Source organism: Diabrotica virgifera, chromosome 6, assembly GCF_917563875.1.
Source record: "Diabrotica virgifera virgifera chromosome 6, PGI_DIABVI_V3a".
In the NCBI taxonomy this organism is placed as follows: Eukaryota; Metazoa; Arthropoda; class Insecta; order Coleoptera; family Chrysomelidae; genus Diabrotica; species Diabrotica virgifera.
Genome location: NC_065448.1, coordinates 7,538,602 through 7,555,120, shown reverse-complemented (window position 1 = coordinate 7,555,120; position 16,519 = coordinate 7,538,602). Strand labels below are relative to the sequence as shown.

At 32.0% G+C, this 16,519-nt stretch overlaps 2 protein-coding genes across 2 annotated transcripts in view; one reads left to right on the top strand and one right to left on the bottom strand.

Annotated features, from left to right (window-relative positions):
- The window catches only part of LOC114349456 (gastrula zinc finger protein XlCGF58.1-like), a 49,629-nt gene extending 41,094 nt beyond the window's left edge, over positions 1–8,535 (bottom strand). The window contains exons 1-2 of the mRNA XM_028299836.2: positions 8,228–8,535; positions 7,518–7,724 (exon numbers count right to left, since the gene is read on the bottom strand). Of these exons, the coding sequence (XP_028155637.1) occupies positions 7,518–7,724; positions 8,228–8,362 (342 nt within the window). The 5' untranslated portion in view covers positions 8,363–8,535. The remainder of the gene's footprint in view (positions 1–7,517; positions 7,725–8,227) is intronic.
- A 272-nt stretch (positions 8,536–8,807) lies between these two features.
- The window catches only part of LOC114349455 (DNA-directed RNA polymerase II subunit RPB1), a 48,636-nt gene continuing 40,924 nt past the window's right edge, over positions 8,808–16,519 (top strand). Inside the window, exon 1 of the mRNA XM_028299835.2 lies at positions 8,808–8,952. Within this exon, the coding sequence (XP_028155636.1) occupies positions 8,875–8,952 (78 nt within the window). The 5' untranslated portion in view covers positions 8,808–8,874. The remainder of the gene's footprint in view (positions 8,953–16,519) is intronic.

Genomic DNA, 16,519 nt, shown 5'->3' with positions numbered 1-16,519 from the left:
GTCACATATTGATAAAGCTATTTTAGTTGTATGTTATTATTTATATTCACATATTTGCATGTGCATATATATACATGCACACTCCAAAAACAGTGAGGTAAGTATCAATGCATGTATATATTGCAAAACAATTATTTTTTTGGGTGGAGCTTGTTCTAGATATTCTCAAAATGACAATAAAAAATGTCAAAGAACATGTGAAAGCAATCTCTTAGGGTTTTCTAATTAGGTGCATCAGAAAGTACGGAAAATTTCCTACAAAAAACGTTGTATACATTTTTTTCCATACTCAAATCTTAACCCTGTAAACGACATTGAAAAATGTGAAGAGTCTAAAACTTTGGTGCTTATAAGAATAGACGTAAATATGACACATTATGCTTAGAAGTATGTATTAGAAGGCTGCATTTGTCAGTGTGACACTTTGTGCTATACAAAGTAGTATTTGAAAGTACATGGTCTCTGAGTTTCTGTTTGCCACGTGTGTTGAAAATTAAAATTTATATTAACTATGGAGTGTTTTTGTGTCTATTTTTGAGTGTCAACAGTTTAAATTTTAAGTCGCCAAATCAAAAGTGAAACCATTCAACGGAACATTTTTGAGTAATTTTCGAACATTTTACAAAGTTAGTAAAATACTTGGTCATCAATTCAATGATATTCAGTTGCCAGATAATTGTGAAAATTCTATTGAATATTATTCTTCGTGCTATAATGCTTTGCTTGATTGAAAAAGGGTACCTAAATAAATTATTACTAAAATTGTATAACGTAATTTTTCTCAACTTTCTACAAATGAAATAATAATGTAATTAATATGTCACAAGGCTAGAAATAATTTGCTGCCAAAATAAATCGAATAGTTTAAATTTGAAGTTACGATTGCAATTTATTATGAATTATTGTCAAAAGTGACAGTTTTTCTTAAATGGAAATGTATTCATAGACATAAGGGTAGACAGGGAATACAGTGCAAAAAGTCGATAGGTGGTCTATCTATCTCTTTTAACCAAGCGATCCCGCGCATGTGGCAGACAAAGATAGCTACACCACTCAATCCATAATATAATTTGCCTGATCTACTATAAATGTATTACAGTGAGGTATCTAAATGATGTTGAGATAAATCGAAAGATATCGATTGTAATTGATTGCAGGTACTTTTGACATAGAATAATCACCCCTTATTGAAATTGCAAAAATTATTTTTTTAAATTGTCCGACTACAAAATCTACCCCTTATTTTTTTCCGACAACAGTCATTCTTGGTAAGGAATAATTTACTTAATTAAATTTCGTCTTTATCGGAAAGCTATTTATCACCAGCATTTTTGTCTATATCTTACCTGTTTAGAATGTCCGACTACGGAAACTTCCCATTAATTTTGTCGGACAGAACTTCCAATTGCTTTTTTAACCTTTCATTAAACTCTCATGCAAAAATCAGACTGCTGTTCATCACCAACATAATTCCTGTGATGTGACATGTTCTACGTGTCGGACTCGTTAAAATGCCCAACATTTTTGTCGGACAAACATTTTCTCATATATTACATAACGTTGGCTATCGAATAAACTTAAAAACAACTTGCTATTTTTCACAATCATAAACTTGTCAGGACGACACGTTTATCATGCTCCACAGTTAAAACTTCCCCTGTTCCAGTGTTCCCGTGCATCAAAGTTTGTCCGACTAGACACCTTTAAGCTATTAACAAATTTTCAGCTTGCTATTAATCAACTTTTCTTTCTTACGCGGGATCCAGGTCTATAACTGTCCTGAATTACTATCGGGAATCCGAATTAATACAACCAGTTACAACTTACGAAATCCTTCTTTATTCTATATTGAGTATCACCGTACTAATTATGGTAGAAATGAACCGATGACTAGAGCTCTTAGGCACTTTAACACATACTGTTGATCCATTTTTTAGTTTAATTTATTCTTTTAGGCAATTGTTAAATTGTGTTGATCATGTTTAGTTTGTTTATGGTGTTACATCATATTTTTAACACGTTTTATATTGTTTTTTATTGTATATGTTAGAATTTAACTACATATGTCAACTATTTTATAATTCATTGTATTACTTTTTTTAACAATGGTGAAACCGTTAATAAATAAAAATAAATAAAAAAAAATGGTGAATTTCTACGTAGTAGAAACAATTGTATACTTGGGCTCCGTGATAACCATCAATGTCGATAGCTCTTCAGAAATCAAGTGTAGACTGTAGACTAGCAATGGCCCGAACCGCAACAAATAAATTAATTAAAATATGGGAAGATCGAACAATAAAAAGGAATACTACTGAAACATGGACTAGTAAAAAAGATCGAAAAAAAATAAATCGATAAAAGCAACATCAAAGCCTGTGAAATGTGGATTTATGTGGAAATGTGGAAAATTAAAACCATTTGGTTTTTAAGTGAACCTTAAGGTTGCAATAAAACCGGTTTCAGCATAAAAGGGCCCACTCTGAAAGAGGTCAATAAAACCAAAAATAAAAACCTTTTTAAAACTTTGTTTTCTTACGCAACTGATTTAGAGCTGCTGGGAAGGTGCTTTTAAAACCATGTTAAAAGACACTTTAAGTGCAGGCAGTTTTATAGCAAACTTAAAAAGGTTTCTTAAATGGAGACTTTTTAAGACAATTTAACATATTAAATGATTCTTTAAACCCATATACATATTATAGGCCAACAAATTTTCACATGTGTTATGATAGGTAGATACGTATTTGTAACCATAAAATAATAAAAAGTACTTGGTTATTTCGGACTGTCAAGGTAGAAAAACACTTGCGCAGCCAACTTTATTGATAATGTTAACAAAAATAGGTCTAATTATCGCAGGCGCCCTAAAATTTCTGACTTTTGGCGATTAAAAAATAAAATTAATAAAAAAAATTAAATCCGAAAAATATTAATTTGAAAGAAAAATAATTTTATCTACAATTTGAATGTTTTAATGTTAAAATAAATCGAATTTATGTCTTTAAGTCGCTTATTTATAATTTTTATGTAACCCTTATATTGTAATCTATCATGGCTTTCAGCATCTCCAGAAAGCAATATGGCCGAAATCCAAATAAAACTATTTGGCCTATCGACAGAGAATTGTTAAAATCAAATGGTTTTATTTTATACCTTTTCACGAGCTTATATCCTACATAAAAGTAAGGTTGCCTTGGAATTAAAACCGTTTAGTTTTAATGCTGCTGTCAATAATTCCACTTGGTTTTAATGTGAATCTAACCTAAAATTTAGGCGTCGTAATGCTGTGTGTGTTATATTTTTCTTTTAAAATGGCCAGTTCGTTTATACACTAACCTGCACAAAATTCCGCCACCCAAAATTTTTGATTAAATTTGAAAATCTGTAACTTTATTATTTGTACTCCGATTTTCAAAATTCTTGCATCAGTTTGTAGGTACGTGTATTGGTGGTGTTTTTCATTATTCTGGTAACAAATTTTTTTTCCTTAGATGTCATTATACGGGGTGAATGGAAGCGTTGTATTTTCTCCTAACTTTAAAACATTCTGTGGACAAATTGGAGGGCTGATTTTATTTCATACTCCTTTTGTATTATCCTGGAAGTATCACTAAGGTTTTGTTTTTTGAATTATCCGAATATATCTTTTTTGTAAGAGTTGTAAGTAAAAACACTGCTTTGAAGGTTTTTTAATTAAAAATATCAAAAGCACTGAAATTAACAAAACAAAACAAAATTAACAACAAAACAAAACAATTCAATAGCGGGCATGTCCACTTCTTGCAGCAACGACTGCTCGCAATCTGTTTGGCATCGAATAAGGATGTGTTATCCTTGCCCGGGGAATAGCCCCATATTCCACTACCCGGGCCATAACTGCACCAAATTTTCTGGAGGCCTAGGATGACGGCGAATAGCATTTTTTTAATTCATCTTATAAATACTCAATATGATTAAGATCTGGGCAGCATGTGGGCCATTCTAATCTTATCAATCCAACCTATATTTTATGAGTAAATCAGTGTTTTTCGTTACAAAAAATGGTACAGCTCTTACAAGAAAAGAGATATTCGGATAATTCAAAAAACAAAATTTTAGTGATGCCCCCGGGATAATATGACAGGACTATGAAACAAAATCAGCTCTTAAATTTTTCCACAGAATGTTTTAAATTTAGCAGAAAATATATCGCTTCCATTCACCCCTGTATAATGCCATGCAAGCAAAATTTTTGTGTTACCGGAATAATACCAAAAGATGTCAATATATGTACCTACAAACTGGTGCAAGAATCTTGAAAATCGGAGTACAAATAATAAAGTTATAAACTGTCAAACTTTTTCAAAAATTTTGGGTGGCGGAATTTTGTGCCGGTGAGTGTATTTTAAGTATTTGCGACTAATTTCTTCCATACTAACTGTACTTCCACTTTTTATAACACACTACACCACTGTTTCGCTCTAAAACAAATGGCCGACCATTTTGGACATGAAAGAAGATGGGATGCGTTTAGTTTTATTGTTTCTAACAAGAAGCATAGTTTAGTCTTTACGATAACTAAATTTATTCAGTTAAGAGCGTTTGGTTTTAATATAGCCTAATAATTGCTTTTAAGAAAGCAACTTTAAAGAAAACTAAAAAAATAGTTTTAAGGCATATGTTTTACTGACATAATAGTCTTGAGATTAAGTAGTTTTAATAATAGGTTTCCTTAGTCATATTAGGAGAATCTTTAAAACTGCAATAAAACTAAAGCTATTAACAATTAAACTAGAAGCTAATAAAACCAAACAGTCCGGATGATCTTCATAAAACCGATTAGTTTTAAAGTGAACTGAGAATAAACCATTTTAAAACTACAATAAGACAAATTACCTATTAAGATTAATTAGTCTTATTTGATACTCTTATTAGATGCTTTAAAACTAGTGACAAATGCTTAACAGTTTTAAAGTTCTGGCAGTATATCTGCAAGGTAACTTTAAAACCAGTATCTTCTTATTTACCACAATAAAACCTTTATAAACCTTAAATAAAACTAAAATGTTTTTATTGTGCTACTTGGCCACACAGCTAGAAGAACAGGGACAATAGAACTATCGGTAGTGGAAGGAAGTAGAAGGCCGAAGACCAAAATGAAGATGGCCAACATGATGGGCAGATCAAATGAAGAATCTGGTGGGAACATTCCCTAAATGACAGTCCATCTGGAACAGGATAGCAACCAATGAAGACAGCAAGCTAACAATATTTCGATTGGCACATACGTTAGACATGGCACAGGCATTAGACAAGGGCTCAAGTTATGAGGAGGAGGAAGATTAGTTTTTTAGTGAATGATTTTTCTTGTACCAACACGGTGAGCTTGAAACACATTATTATCTAATTTAATATAGCTTCAACTTATCTTCTACAACTCAAAAGTAGACAATACAAGACAAAATTTAAATCCACAAAAAAAATGATTTTTTCTAAAAAATATATAAATTTCTGAAATGTTTGAAGAATTTCTTGACCCCTCCCGCATATCGAATAGAAGTATAACTTCTTACATACTTCTTCTTAAAGTCCGTCTCCTATCGGAGGTTGGAAATCATCACAGCTATTCTTATTTTACTGGCGGCCGCCCTAAATAGGTCGATGGAACTGCAGCCGAACCATTCCCTCAGATTTCTTAACCAAGATATTCTGCGCCTACCGATACTTCTCTTACCCCTGATTTTACCCTGGATGATCAGTCTCAGCAGCGAGAATTTGTCACCTCTCGTAACATGGCCAAAGTATTCAAGCTTTCTTCTTTTAACAGTAAGTACAACTTCACATCCTTTTCCGATCCGACGTAAAATTTCGGCATTCGTCACATGGTCCACCCAAGATACACGGAGCATTCTACTGTAACACCACATCTCAAAAGCTTCAATGTTTTTAATGCTGCCCATCTTCATGGTCCATGACTCAACTCCATATAATAAAGTGGAGAAGATATAACACCGCAGCATAAGCACTCTCAGATCAAGATTTATGTCACTACTACAGAGAAATATTTTCATCTTGTTAAATGCTGATCTACGTACACACACACATTCTTTTTTTTTAATTTGCAAACTAGTGGATAAAAGAAAAAAATTAGATATGTATTTATTTATACAGGGTGGGCCAAAGAAAAGAGTCCACCTCGATATCTGGTAGTAATTATTAGATTTTAAGGAAATGCCAAAACAGGTCGATTTTTATTTTTAAATTAAAATTTTTTGATATGTATTACATACTAGTGACGTCATCCATCTGGGCGTGATGACGTAATCGATGATTTTTTAAATGGCAATAGGGGTCGTGTGGAAGCTCATTTGAAAGGGTGTTCAATTCTCTATTCAGTAATATAAACAATAATATCATTATTTATACATGGTGGCAAAAAAAAATTTTTGAATTAAATTAATTAACACTAGTTATGTAATTTATTTACTTAACTCAAAATACATTTTATTGCTGTCAGAAACTAAAAAAAAACTGTTTATTGGGCAAATAAACATTGCTGTATGCTTAAATTAAATGTTAAAACTGTCAAAAGAGGTAGCAAAAGAGGTAGGTGGGAGGCTGTTTGTGATTTAATTTAAGCGAAAAATAATGTTTATTTGTGAAATAACCATTTTTTTTCTATTTTCTGGCAGCAGTACAATGTATTTTGAGTTAAATAAATTAAAAGTACATTCTCCTTTTTGCGTCAATTAATTAATTCAAACAATATTTTTTTGGTCACCCTGTATAAATAATGATATCAATGTTTATATTACTCAATAGATAATTGAACACCCTTTCAAATGAGCTGCCACACGACCCCTATTTCCATTTAAAAAAATCATTGATTACATCATCACGCTCTAGTGGATGACGTCACTAGTATGAAATATATGCGAAAAAATTGCAATATAAAAATAAAAGTCGACCTGTTTCAGCATTTTTTTTTAAATCGAATAACTACTGCCAAATATCGAGGTGGACTCTTTTCTTTGGCCCACCCTGTATTTATATAATGCTGTGTTCATGTACTATTAATATAGAAGTTTGAATAAACGTTTCTTTCATTTTTCAAACGATTACAACGATAGTTATTGCAAAATATTTATGTAAAATGTTACTTTTCAGAAATTTATATTTTTTTAGAAAAAATCAATTTTTTCAAAAAGGGACGCTTAGCGGATTTAAGTTTTGTCTTGTATTGTCTATTTTTGAGTTGTAGAAGATATTCCAACAAAAAAAGTTGAAGCTATATTAAAGTAGATAATAACATGTTTTAAGCTCACCGTGCCAAGCAATCTACAAAAAATCAAAATATCTCAGGAAGCAAGACAATCATGTATAGAAAGGTGTAATACAATTATTAATTTATCTTGATGAGCAATCTTAAATAAATGCTCTATAAAAAAACATAAATTTGATAACATTGTTTTTAGCCATCATGTATATATCTAAATAAAATGTTTTATAAGAAATTCATAAGAGAATATAATGATTACCTCTCCGTAAAATATACTTCTGAAAACATCAAGTAAATGTGGAGGAAATGAAATTAATTTTTCCGACTGGAAACATACTTTACAAACATCATTCATATTATTATCTTTTAAGTTTCTCTTCATTTGTGTAATATATATAAATTGACAAATTTCTTTAACTGGTTTTAAACATATAACACAAATATATCTTTTTATTTCTTGACTGGGCTAAAAAATAAAAAAAAACTTCAGTTAAGTGAAAAAGTTTACTGTATAGACCTTGGGCACATACTTAAAAACATGATCACCTCCCTATTCAGGTCGAGGGGGACAACTTTTCAATATTACCAGTAAATTGTAAGTATTTTTATAAAACAATCCTGCAAAAATAAGGTGCGAGGGCATAAATTTTAGGACTTCATAATTTTGCTATGTTTGGGGGGATGAACACATCATAAAGAATCATAAAATTTAAACCCTCACAGCTGATTTTTGCAGAATTGTTTGATAAAAAACTTATAATTTACTGGTAATATTGTCCAACAAATTTTTAAGGGTACTCTAGTTGTCAGATGCTCTAAAGTTGACGATTTCATGCTCTGCCCCCTTCCGAAAATTTTTCATATTAGAAAAGTTGTTCACTCTACATGAATAGCTGAATAAGGGAGTCTCATGAGAGAGGTAATCTTAATTTTTTTAATTGTGGGCCTAAGACCTAGTACTATAAATACCTCTAATTTAAATAGTTTCATAAAGACATCATTTTCCTCCAAATTTTCTGATACAATACATAAATTTTCTTTAATTGCACATACAAAACAGGCACTGGTGTTGCTTTGGTCTGAAATATTTTTGTAATTATCCATAATTCAAAATTATAGAGTATTAATTAAATAATAAAATAAAATGGACGGACTTAATATGTGATAATTGCAGCATAAAAATACTGCAATACATTGTTCACTAGATCATGTTTATTAAAAAAATAAAAAATAAGCAAATTTTAAAAATATAACAACAACAAATATAAACTTTTAAGGGTGGGGGTCAATGACATGACACATCAGTCAAATTTGACAGGGGTGCAACCAGTTTTCTTCTTTCTTCTTCAATGATTGTATGGCCTACTTTTAAAAAACTTCTGAAGCGTACAATACATACATTCTAAAGACATGGCAACGCTGCCAAACTCAAATATTTCGTTCTGTAGCTATCTTCAATTACTTGTTTTCTTTTATTTTACTGTGATACAAAAAGAGAAAGAACTATTAATTGTCGGGCATGCGCTTTGTCGAGCCCATCTCACGAAATTGCGTATTTTTTAGTGACAGAGGAGGAACGGATTTCGGAGAGTTCGATTCGTTGTCGAGCCTTCAAAATGGCTACCAACGATAGTAAAGCTCCGTTGAGGACAGTTAAAAGAGTGCAATTTGGAATACTTAGTCCAGATGAAATTGTAAGTATATTGCACTTTAGACGTTCCTCTTCAATTTGGTAGTATTTTTAAATGACCAATATGCTTTTTAATCCTGTATTTTAGAAGCTTATTTTACCTTGCTGGTAGACGTTATGTTGACAGACAAACTGTAGTGAAAACATCTTGTGAAATATTGAATGTAAAAAACTTTTCCCCAGATCAAATATATGTAAATAAATAGTTTAAATAAAGTGAATTTGAAATATATTTCTAATATTTTGGTTGGAGAAGGATGGATAACCTACACTCAACGCTAAAATGTTGTATTTATCTAATTTATATGTAAAATGCAAATTTCTGTTTGTTGTCCTAGGTATCCAGTTTGTTTGTTATTTGGAGAGCAAACTGATAAGATTGCATTTATTCCAAATTTGGATTAGCTTTAGAGATTTACTTAGGTACATCATGGAAAATTTTGTGATGTATCCTCATAATTTTGTAGTGTACCTACTTACTTGATAGTGAAAGGCCATTTATTAAAATAAATACGGAAGGGGTGAAATTAAATGAAAATTTGATAAGAGAAGGAATGTAACAAATTAGAATGAAATTATAGAAAAGGGAATCCATAAAAATATTTATATAAGTGGCACCCTCTTACATGAAAAACATGAACTGCTAGGACCAATAGATTCAGGCAGTGATGTAATGGGAAATAATTGATGGAAATACCCACAATATTAGGAATAATAAGATAATATTACAGGATGAACCTTTAGTGCACCAATCAAGGCATAACAGTTTTGAGATACTAAGGGCCGGTTGTTCGAACGCTAATCAAGAAGTTGATTATAATCAATCATTTATTGTAATCAATTTTCTTGATGGAAATCAAATCGCGACATGAAAAATACATGTAAAGCACTAATCAGTTATTGATTGTAGGTAAAACAGTAATTAAAATATAGCCGCAGCTCTTAAATTATTAAAAATTGCTTATTATTATTATTATTGATTTGTAAGTAAAAACAAGAAATTAACATCAGAAAGAGTTTATTTGTGTTTTATTTTAAATTAAAACCAAAATAATAAAATAAATCAGTCAACATAACCTCAAAATGCGACATCTGTCAGAAGTACACTTAATCAAATATAATTGTAATTAAATATTTGATAATGATCAGTTTGGATTAGCGTTCGAACAACCGGCCCTAATAGGCATACATAAAATAGGAAATTGATAGAAGCAGTAAAAGCACTCTACAAGAATAACAAAATAGCTATCAAAACAATCAATATAATATACAGTCCATTTAAGACAATAAAGAAACTCCTACAGGGCTGCTCCACGTCCCCTACCCTGTTCAAAATATTCCTGGAAAAAACCCTGAAACCATGGAAAAGAAAGTGTTTCTTAGGGTACGCTCACTACGGAGACCATCGTATCCTAGCCTAGAGCTTAGTATCCTACTCTTCATTTTGGTGAACTCTCGCATTTAAAATAATGCATGTGACGATCGATAATATGGTAAGAGCAGTACGAGGGATATTAGGGAGCGAGGGTCGGTGCCTCGTTGTGAGCACAACTGTAGAAAGAAAGAATACCTATATATCCTTAGTTTTGCTGATGAGTAAATAGTGATTGCACAAGATGAAGATGACCTCAGCTTTATGATGAAAACACTGAAACAGGAATATACAAAGAATGGGATGGAAATAAACCTAAAGAAAACTGAATACAGTGGAACCCCGATAACTCGGATTAATCGGGACCGCGACCGATCCGGGTTATCGAAAATCCGAGATAGCCGGAGAATATGGTAAAAATTAATAAAATACGGTATACTTACAGATAAACTCCGTTGGAATTGAAATAACATGAAATATATTTATAAATATGCACAGTACCTACTCATTAAAATTACTAAAAAAACACCAAACCCAAACGTACGCAAATGGAAGCGAACAATACAAGACACACAATACTAAAGACCATTGTTTATAAAAGAATTTTTTAAATAGTCTTTCCTAAACAATGTTGACAGTTTGAAATAAAAAGGAATAGATACTACAGACAGGTGGCTGTTGTTTCTGCGGCGTATGCTATGAGTCATTTTTAATATCGTATACATATTGTAGTTCAAATTACACACATAGGTACACATTATCTCTCAAATATTATATTACATACATTTTTATTGTTTAAAGGTTTGTCTGATAATTAACTATTTTGATTGGAAATAAGCCACAATTAAATTGAAAAATACAAAATATTGAAAATCAAAATGTTTATCTGATGAAAATCGGTCCGGGTTAGCCGGACTTTCGGGTTATCGGGGGCCGACTTATCGGGGTTCCACTGTACCTAACAATAGGTTCGTTCCAAGACCACACATTTGTACGATCCCTTGAACCATAATGAAATTGAATGGACCGTTTTAATGTGCAGAATCGCCCTTGAACAGTTTTCTTTCGATCCCGAACCGATTACCGGTACGTAACCCTCTTGGAACGTATTTTTGTACCATTTCAAGTTCGAGTTGCGACTGAGCCATTTTCAGTACGAGTACCACTAGTAGTTTGCTAGATGGTTAGAAATTATCATTTCTAACATGTTCATTAAACATCACTTCAACTTCAAAATCTTCCTCAGAATCAATACCTATCTGACATAAAATCTCTTTCTTCTGTCTTCTATGAAAAAAAAAAAAATAATAAATTATCCATATTTTTAAGATTAATTTGAAAAAAAAAGAATTAATAATTATTTAAACGGAAATCAAGATTCACAGGTACTAATAGCGTGGATTGTGGATTATTCTATTATTGAATCATCAGCTGATCTCATAGCAGTGATCAGTAAAAATGAAAACAATCCTAACTGTGCAAGTCAGTACAAATAGTTTCTGCTTGAAGGCATGTATCAAAAGGACCGTTCAGTTGTGGTTCAGTTACCGATTTCGAAACGGTACATGAGGACATAAACTCGGATATAATAGACTACATACAGTCAGAAAAATTAAAGAATACACATGAACGATCACATCAATCACTTATTTTGTATTTGGTGTCTTTTTCTATAAATAACAAATGTTATAGAAAACGACAGCAAATACAACAATATAACATTTGTTATTTATAGAAAAAGACAGCAAATACAAAATAAGTGATTGATGTGATCATTCATGGGTATTCTTTCATGTTTCTGACTGTAGAAGTGATTGGGTGTGTTCGGACGACCACAGCGGCTGGACAGCTGAGCCAGCAGTAGCTGTCAGACGTCACCGCTGGAAGTCAGCCGCTTAGAGATTTACTAAGCTTTCCCTATCACGGCTGGATACAACCACTCAGCCGATTTCTGCTGACAGCCAGCCGCTATGGTCGTCCGAACGCACCCATTAACCTGGTACGGACATGTTGGAAGTACAGACCAAGTACGTTGGACAAACAGAATAACAGAGTGGTACCCGACAGGAAGAAGGAAGAGAGGCAGACCTTAAAGACCTTTCAGAGATGAGGTGGACGAAGCAATGGAAAGTAGAAATTTGTAGACTGGTAAAACAGAAAGAACTGTAGAGAACTACTGCGTGAAGGAATACAGTCAAAACTGTGGAAATTGTTAGTACTTATATATAAAAAAATAGAAATCAGTAATTCATGTAATGAAATAAAATATAACATGATAGGCTTTTCTTATATTCTGTTAACTAAGTTTATATGAATTTTACAGTACTTATTTAAAATAATTTTTATAAATAAATGCATAATTTAGTTGTTTCATTTGAAGAGAATATATTGCACCCTCAGTGCAAGACTGCAGTAAGTCAAAATAAGTAAGTTTCGAGATAAAGACGATTTTGTTTATTTTCGTGCCTTTATCGCTGTGCTAATGTCGGTGTGAGAGTTGTGATATTTAGCCGGTTGAGCATTTGAAAGTTACTAAAGTTTTACACTGGATAGATATGCATGTTTACAATCTAATTCCATGATTACTTATTTTCATAAAATTTTGAGTTACTGCAGTCTTGCACTGAGGGTGCGATATGGTCCCTAACAACTAAATGTTCCGACAAATGAAAGTTTATTGAAAATATTCATCTTCACAAACTTCCTTATTGAATTAGAGAACGAGCTCAACAATATTAAAGTCTATCGTTAAGGTACTAGTACACTTTAGAAGACCAAAAATAATTATTTTTTTAAGAATTTTTTTCTCAGAACCCTTATTAAAAATGAACATAAAACTTTTTACATATTAATATCTAACTCTTAGAGAGTACAAAAAATATATCTTTTTTCATTTATGCACATACACTAATATTGTATGTAGAGGGCACAAAAGTCGAGGCTTCGAAAAATGATGGCAGACAGTTAATCTCAGGATTGGGATATCTGAAACAAAAAAATCGTACTGCATTTGAAAAAGGAAGGTTCCTTACGTGACAATTTACCACAATTTGACCAAAAAATAAATATTTTTGAACCATGAAAAACTGAAGAAAAACCGGCGATTTTTCACAAAATTTTTTTGCAGAATTTTTCACTAACGATGGTAAATTGTCACTTAGAAACCTTCCTTTTTCAAATGCTGTACGATTTTTTTGTTTTAGAGATCCCAATCCTGAGATTAACTGTCCGCCATTGGAACTCCTTTTTTTTTTCGATGCCTCCACTTTGGCGCCCTCTACAATATTAGTGTACGTGCATAAATGAAAAAAGATATGTTTTTTGTATTCTCTAAGAGTTAGATATTAATATGTAAAAAGTTATTTGTTCATTTTTAATAAAGATTCTGAGAAAAAAATGCTTATTTTTGGTCTTCTAAAGTGTACTAGTACCTTAATAATAAAATATTGGAATGCCTTGTTTTCAATATATTTTAAATTGTAGTGCTGGCAGAAAAATAAATGAAAATATTGCATAATATTGTGTCAACTAAATGTCTGACAATTCAAGAAATTACTATTTTAATATGGGGTTATATTTATCACCTTTACAACTGTGGCAATCCTGTCTGGCATTGTTCTTACTAAGAATTGGCACAAGTCAGGGTCGAAACTCTCACATAATTCACCTAATTTTCTCTTCAAGACAGTGACAGTTCTGAGGGGATCATTACCCAATTTTTACTTCATTTTATGCCACAATGTCTCATTAACATTAAGGTCTGGACTGTCCGAAGGCCATGAGAGAGAGAGAGAGAGAATATATGTTTATTGTCGTAAGAAAAAATCTTGTTGACAAACACTGTTTAAGAGTTTTAAATAAATGAATTAAATTAAAATATGACTAAATATAAAATATAACACATAACACATTTACATTATATAACAACTACAAAATATGTAGTATTGTCAAAAATAAAAAACAAACAAACTACAAGCTGTAAAACTAAATCACAAACAATAATGACAAACAAATTGACAAAAAAAAAAAAATATACACAAGATCACAAATACATCAGCTCCAATGGTCCTCAAAAAATTCTGTCAGATCATAATAGGCCCTCTTAGCGAGCAGTCTATCTAATGAATTTCGAAACTTTCTAATAGTTTCCAAATTTTTTATTTCACTAGGTAGTTTATTAAAAATTTTGATGCCGTTAAAAATAAATGAGTCTTTGACTAGTGTGCTTCTAGGTGTAATCAAAGCTAAATTGCTAGCAAATCGTCCAGATCGATTATTATTTTCATATAGATGTTTATTCTTAAAAATAATGCTTGCCGTTTCCAAAATGAAAAGAGATACAAGTGTAAGGATACTGTGTTTAATAAATAAAGGTTTACACGTTTCTCTAGAATTTACCTGGCACAACAGGCGTACTGCCTTTTTTTGAAGCAAAAACATACTACTGAAAAGCTCCTGACTACACGCTCCCCAAAACTGAATTGCGAATCTAAGATGTGACTCTACTAGTGCAAAGTACACAGTTCTTGCTTGGGCAAAACCAAGCTCCCTTCTAGTCGACCGTATTGCATAGCATCCAGATGCAAGTTTTGAATTCAAGGCTTTGATATGCGATTTAAATTTAAGGTCAGGATCAATATTCAGGCCAAGAAACCTGACGGACAGCTGAGGTTCAAGTTCCAGATGTAATTCAGGCATAACATGTTTAAAACACAGAAGCTTGGTTTTAGAAGTGTTTAATGTCAAAAAGTTCGCCGTGCACCAATTTCCAATCATTAAGAGTTCCCTACCTACAGATTGGCGTAAGACATTCAAATCTTTAGCATGCCATATAAGAGTGGTATCATCTGCATAAAGGGTGAAATGAGCAGATACATCAAAGTAGGCTAAATCGTTTATATATACAAAAAACAGAACTGGTCCCAATACCGAGCCTTGGGGCACTCCCCAAGTTACATTCATCAAGTCAGAGTCACAGTCTGTTCTAACAAACTGACTCCTACCCGACAAATATGACTCCATCCAACTCAGTGACTTATCTTTAATTCCGTAGTGTTTAAGCTTCTGCAGCAGCAAACCATGATTGACACAGTCAAAAGCCTTCGTTAAATCACAGAACACTGCCGCAACCATCTCGCCTAAATTAATATTATTGTAAGCTATCTCTAAAAAACTGAAAATCGCGTCGGTCGTGCCAGTGTTACCACGGAAACCAAACTGTTTCGGACTTAGTAGTTGGTTAACCTCTAAAAATTGTATTAATCTTGCTTTAACAATTTTCTCTATTATTTTTGCCAAGGTAGGTATCAGAGAAATTGGCCTGTAATTGGAAGGGTTTATGTGATCTCCACCCTTGTGCAATGGAATTACAACATTTATCTTCAGGAAATCGGGAAATGTGCCAGCATTAAAACTATCATTAATTAAAATAGATAAAACATCCAAAGCAGAGTTTGGTAGATTATTGAAAACTCTTATAGAGATGTCATCATAACCCGAAGAGTTTTTGTTTCTGATTGATTTAAATATCTCTTTCAATTCCTCAACATTAGTATCATAAATTATGAAGGGACACATAACTTCTGTTTTCTTCAGATATGACATAGGATCTGTACCATGTCTCAACTGTGCTGTTAAAGTTTCGGCTATGCTACAGTAAAATTCATTACAGTCATTTGGAAGTGGAGTGTGATGACTATTACCTGATCTGTGTTTACCCCTTAATTCATTTATTATAGACCAAGTTTCCCTAGTAACATTTGAGGAGTTTTCTATTCTATGCTTGTAGCAGTTTTCTTTTGCAGTTTTAATAACATTTCTGTATATCTTTTTATATTGATTATAATAGGTAACAAACCATTCATCTTGGTAATATTTTTTGATATAATGGAGCGATCTCATGGTTTTGCAGGAATTTTTAATGCCATTTGTAATCCAAGGTTTTCTATTTTTAATTTTAATCTTTTGTTTAGGAAAAGACCTTTCAAAAAATTCACATATTGTATTATGAAATGATTTAAATGGCTCAGACGATTGTGATAGGAGAGAATACCAGTCAAGACTCTCGCACTTTAATCTAAATTTACCAAAGTTAGATTTACTATACAGTAAATCTATATATAATGTATAATCTGATGTATAATCTATATGTATGTATAAGTTAGAGAGGACTTAATGTTATTGTCTCTAAACTGTTTTT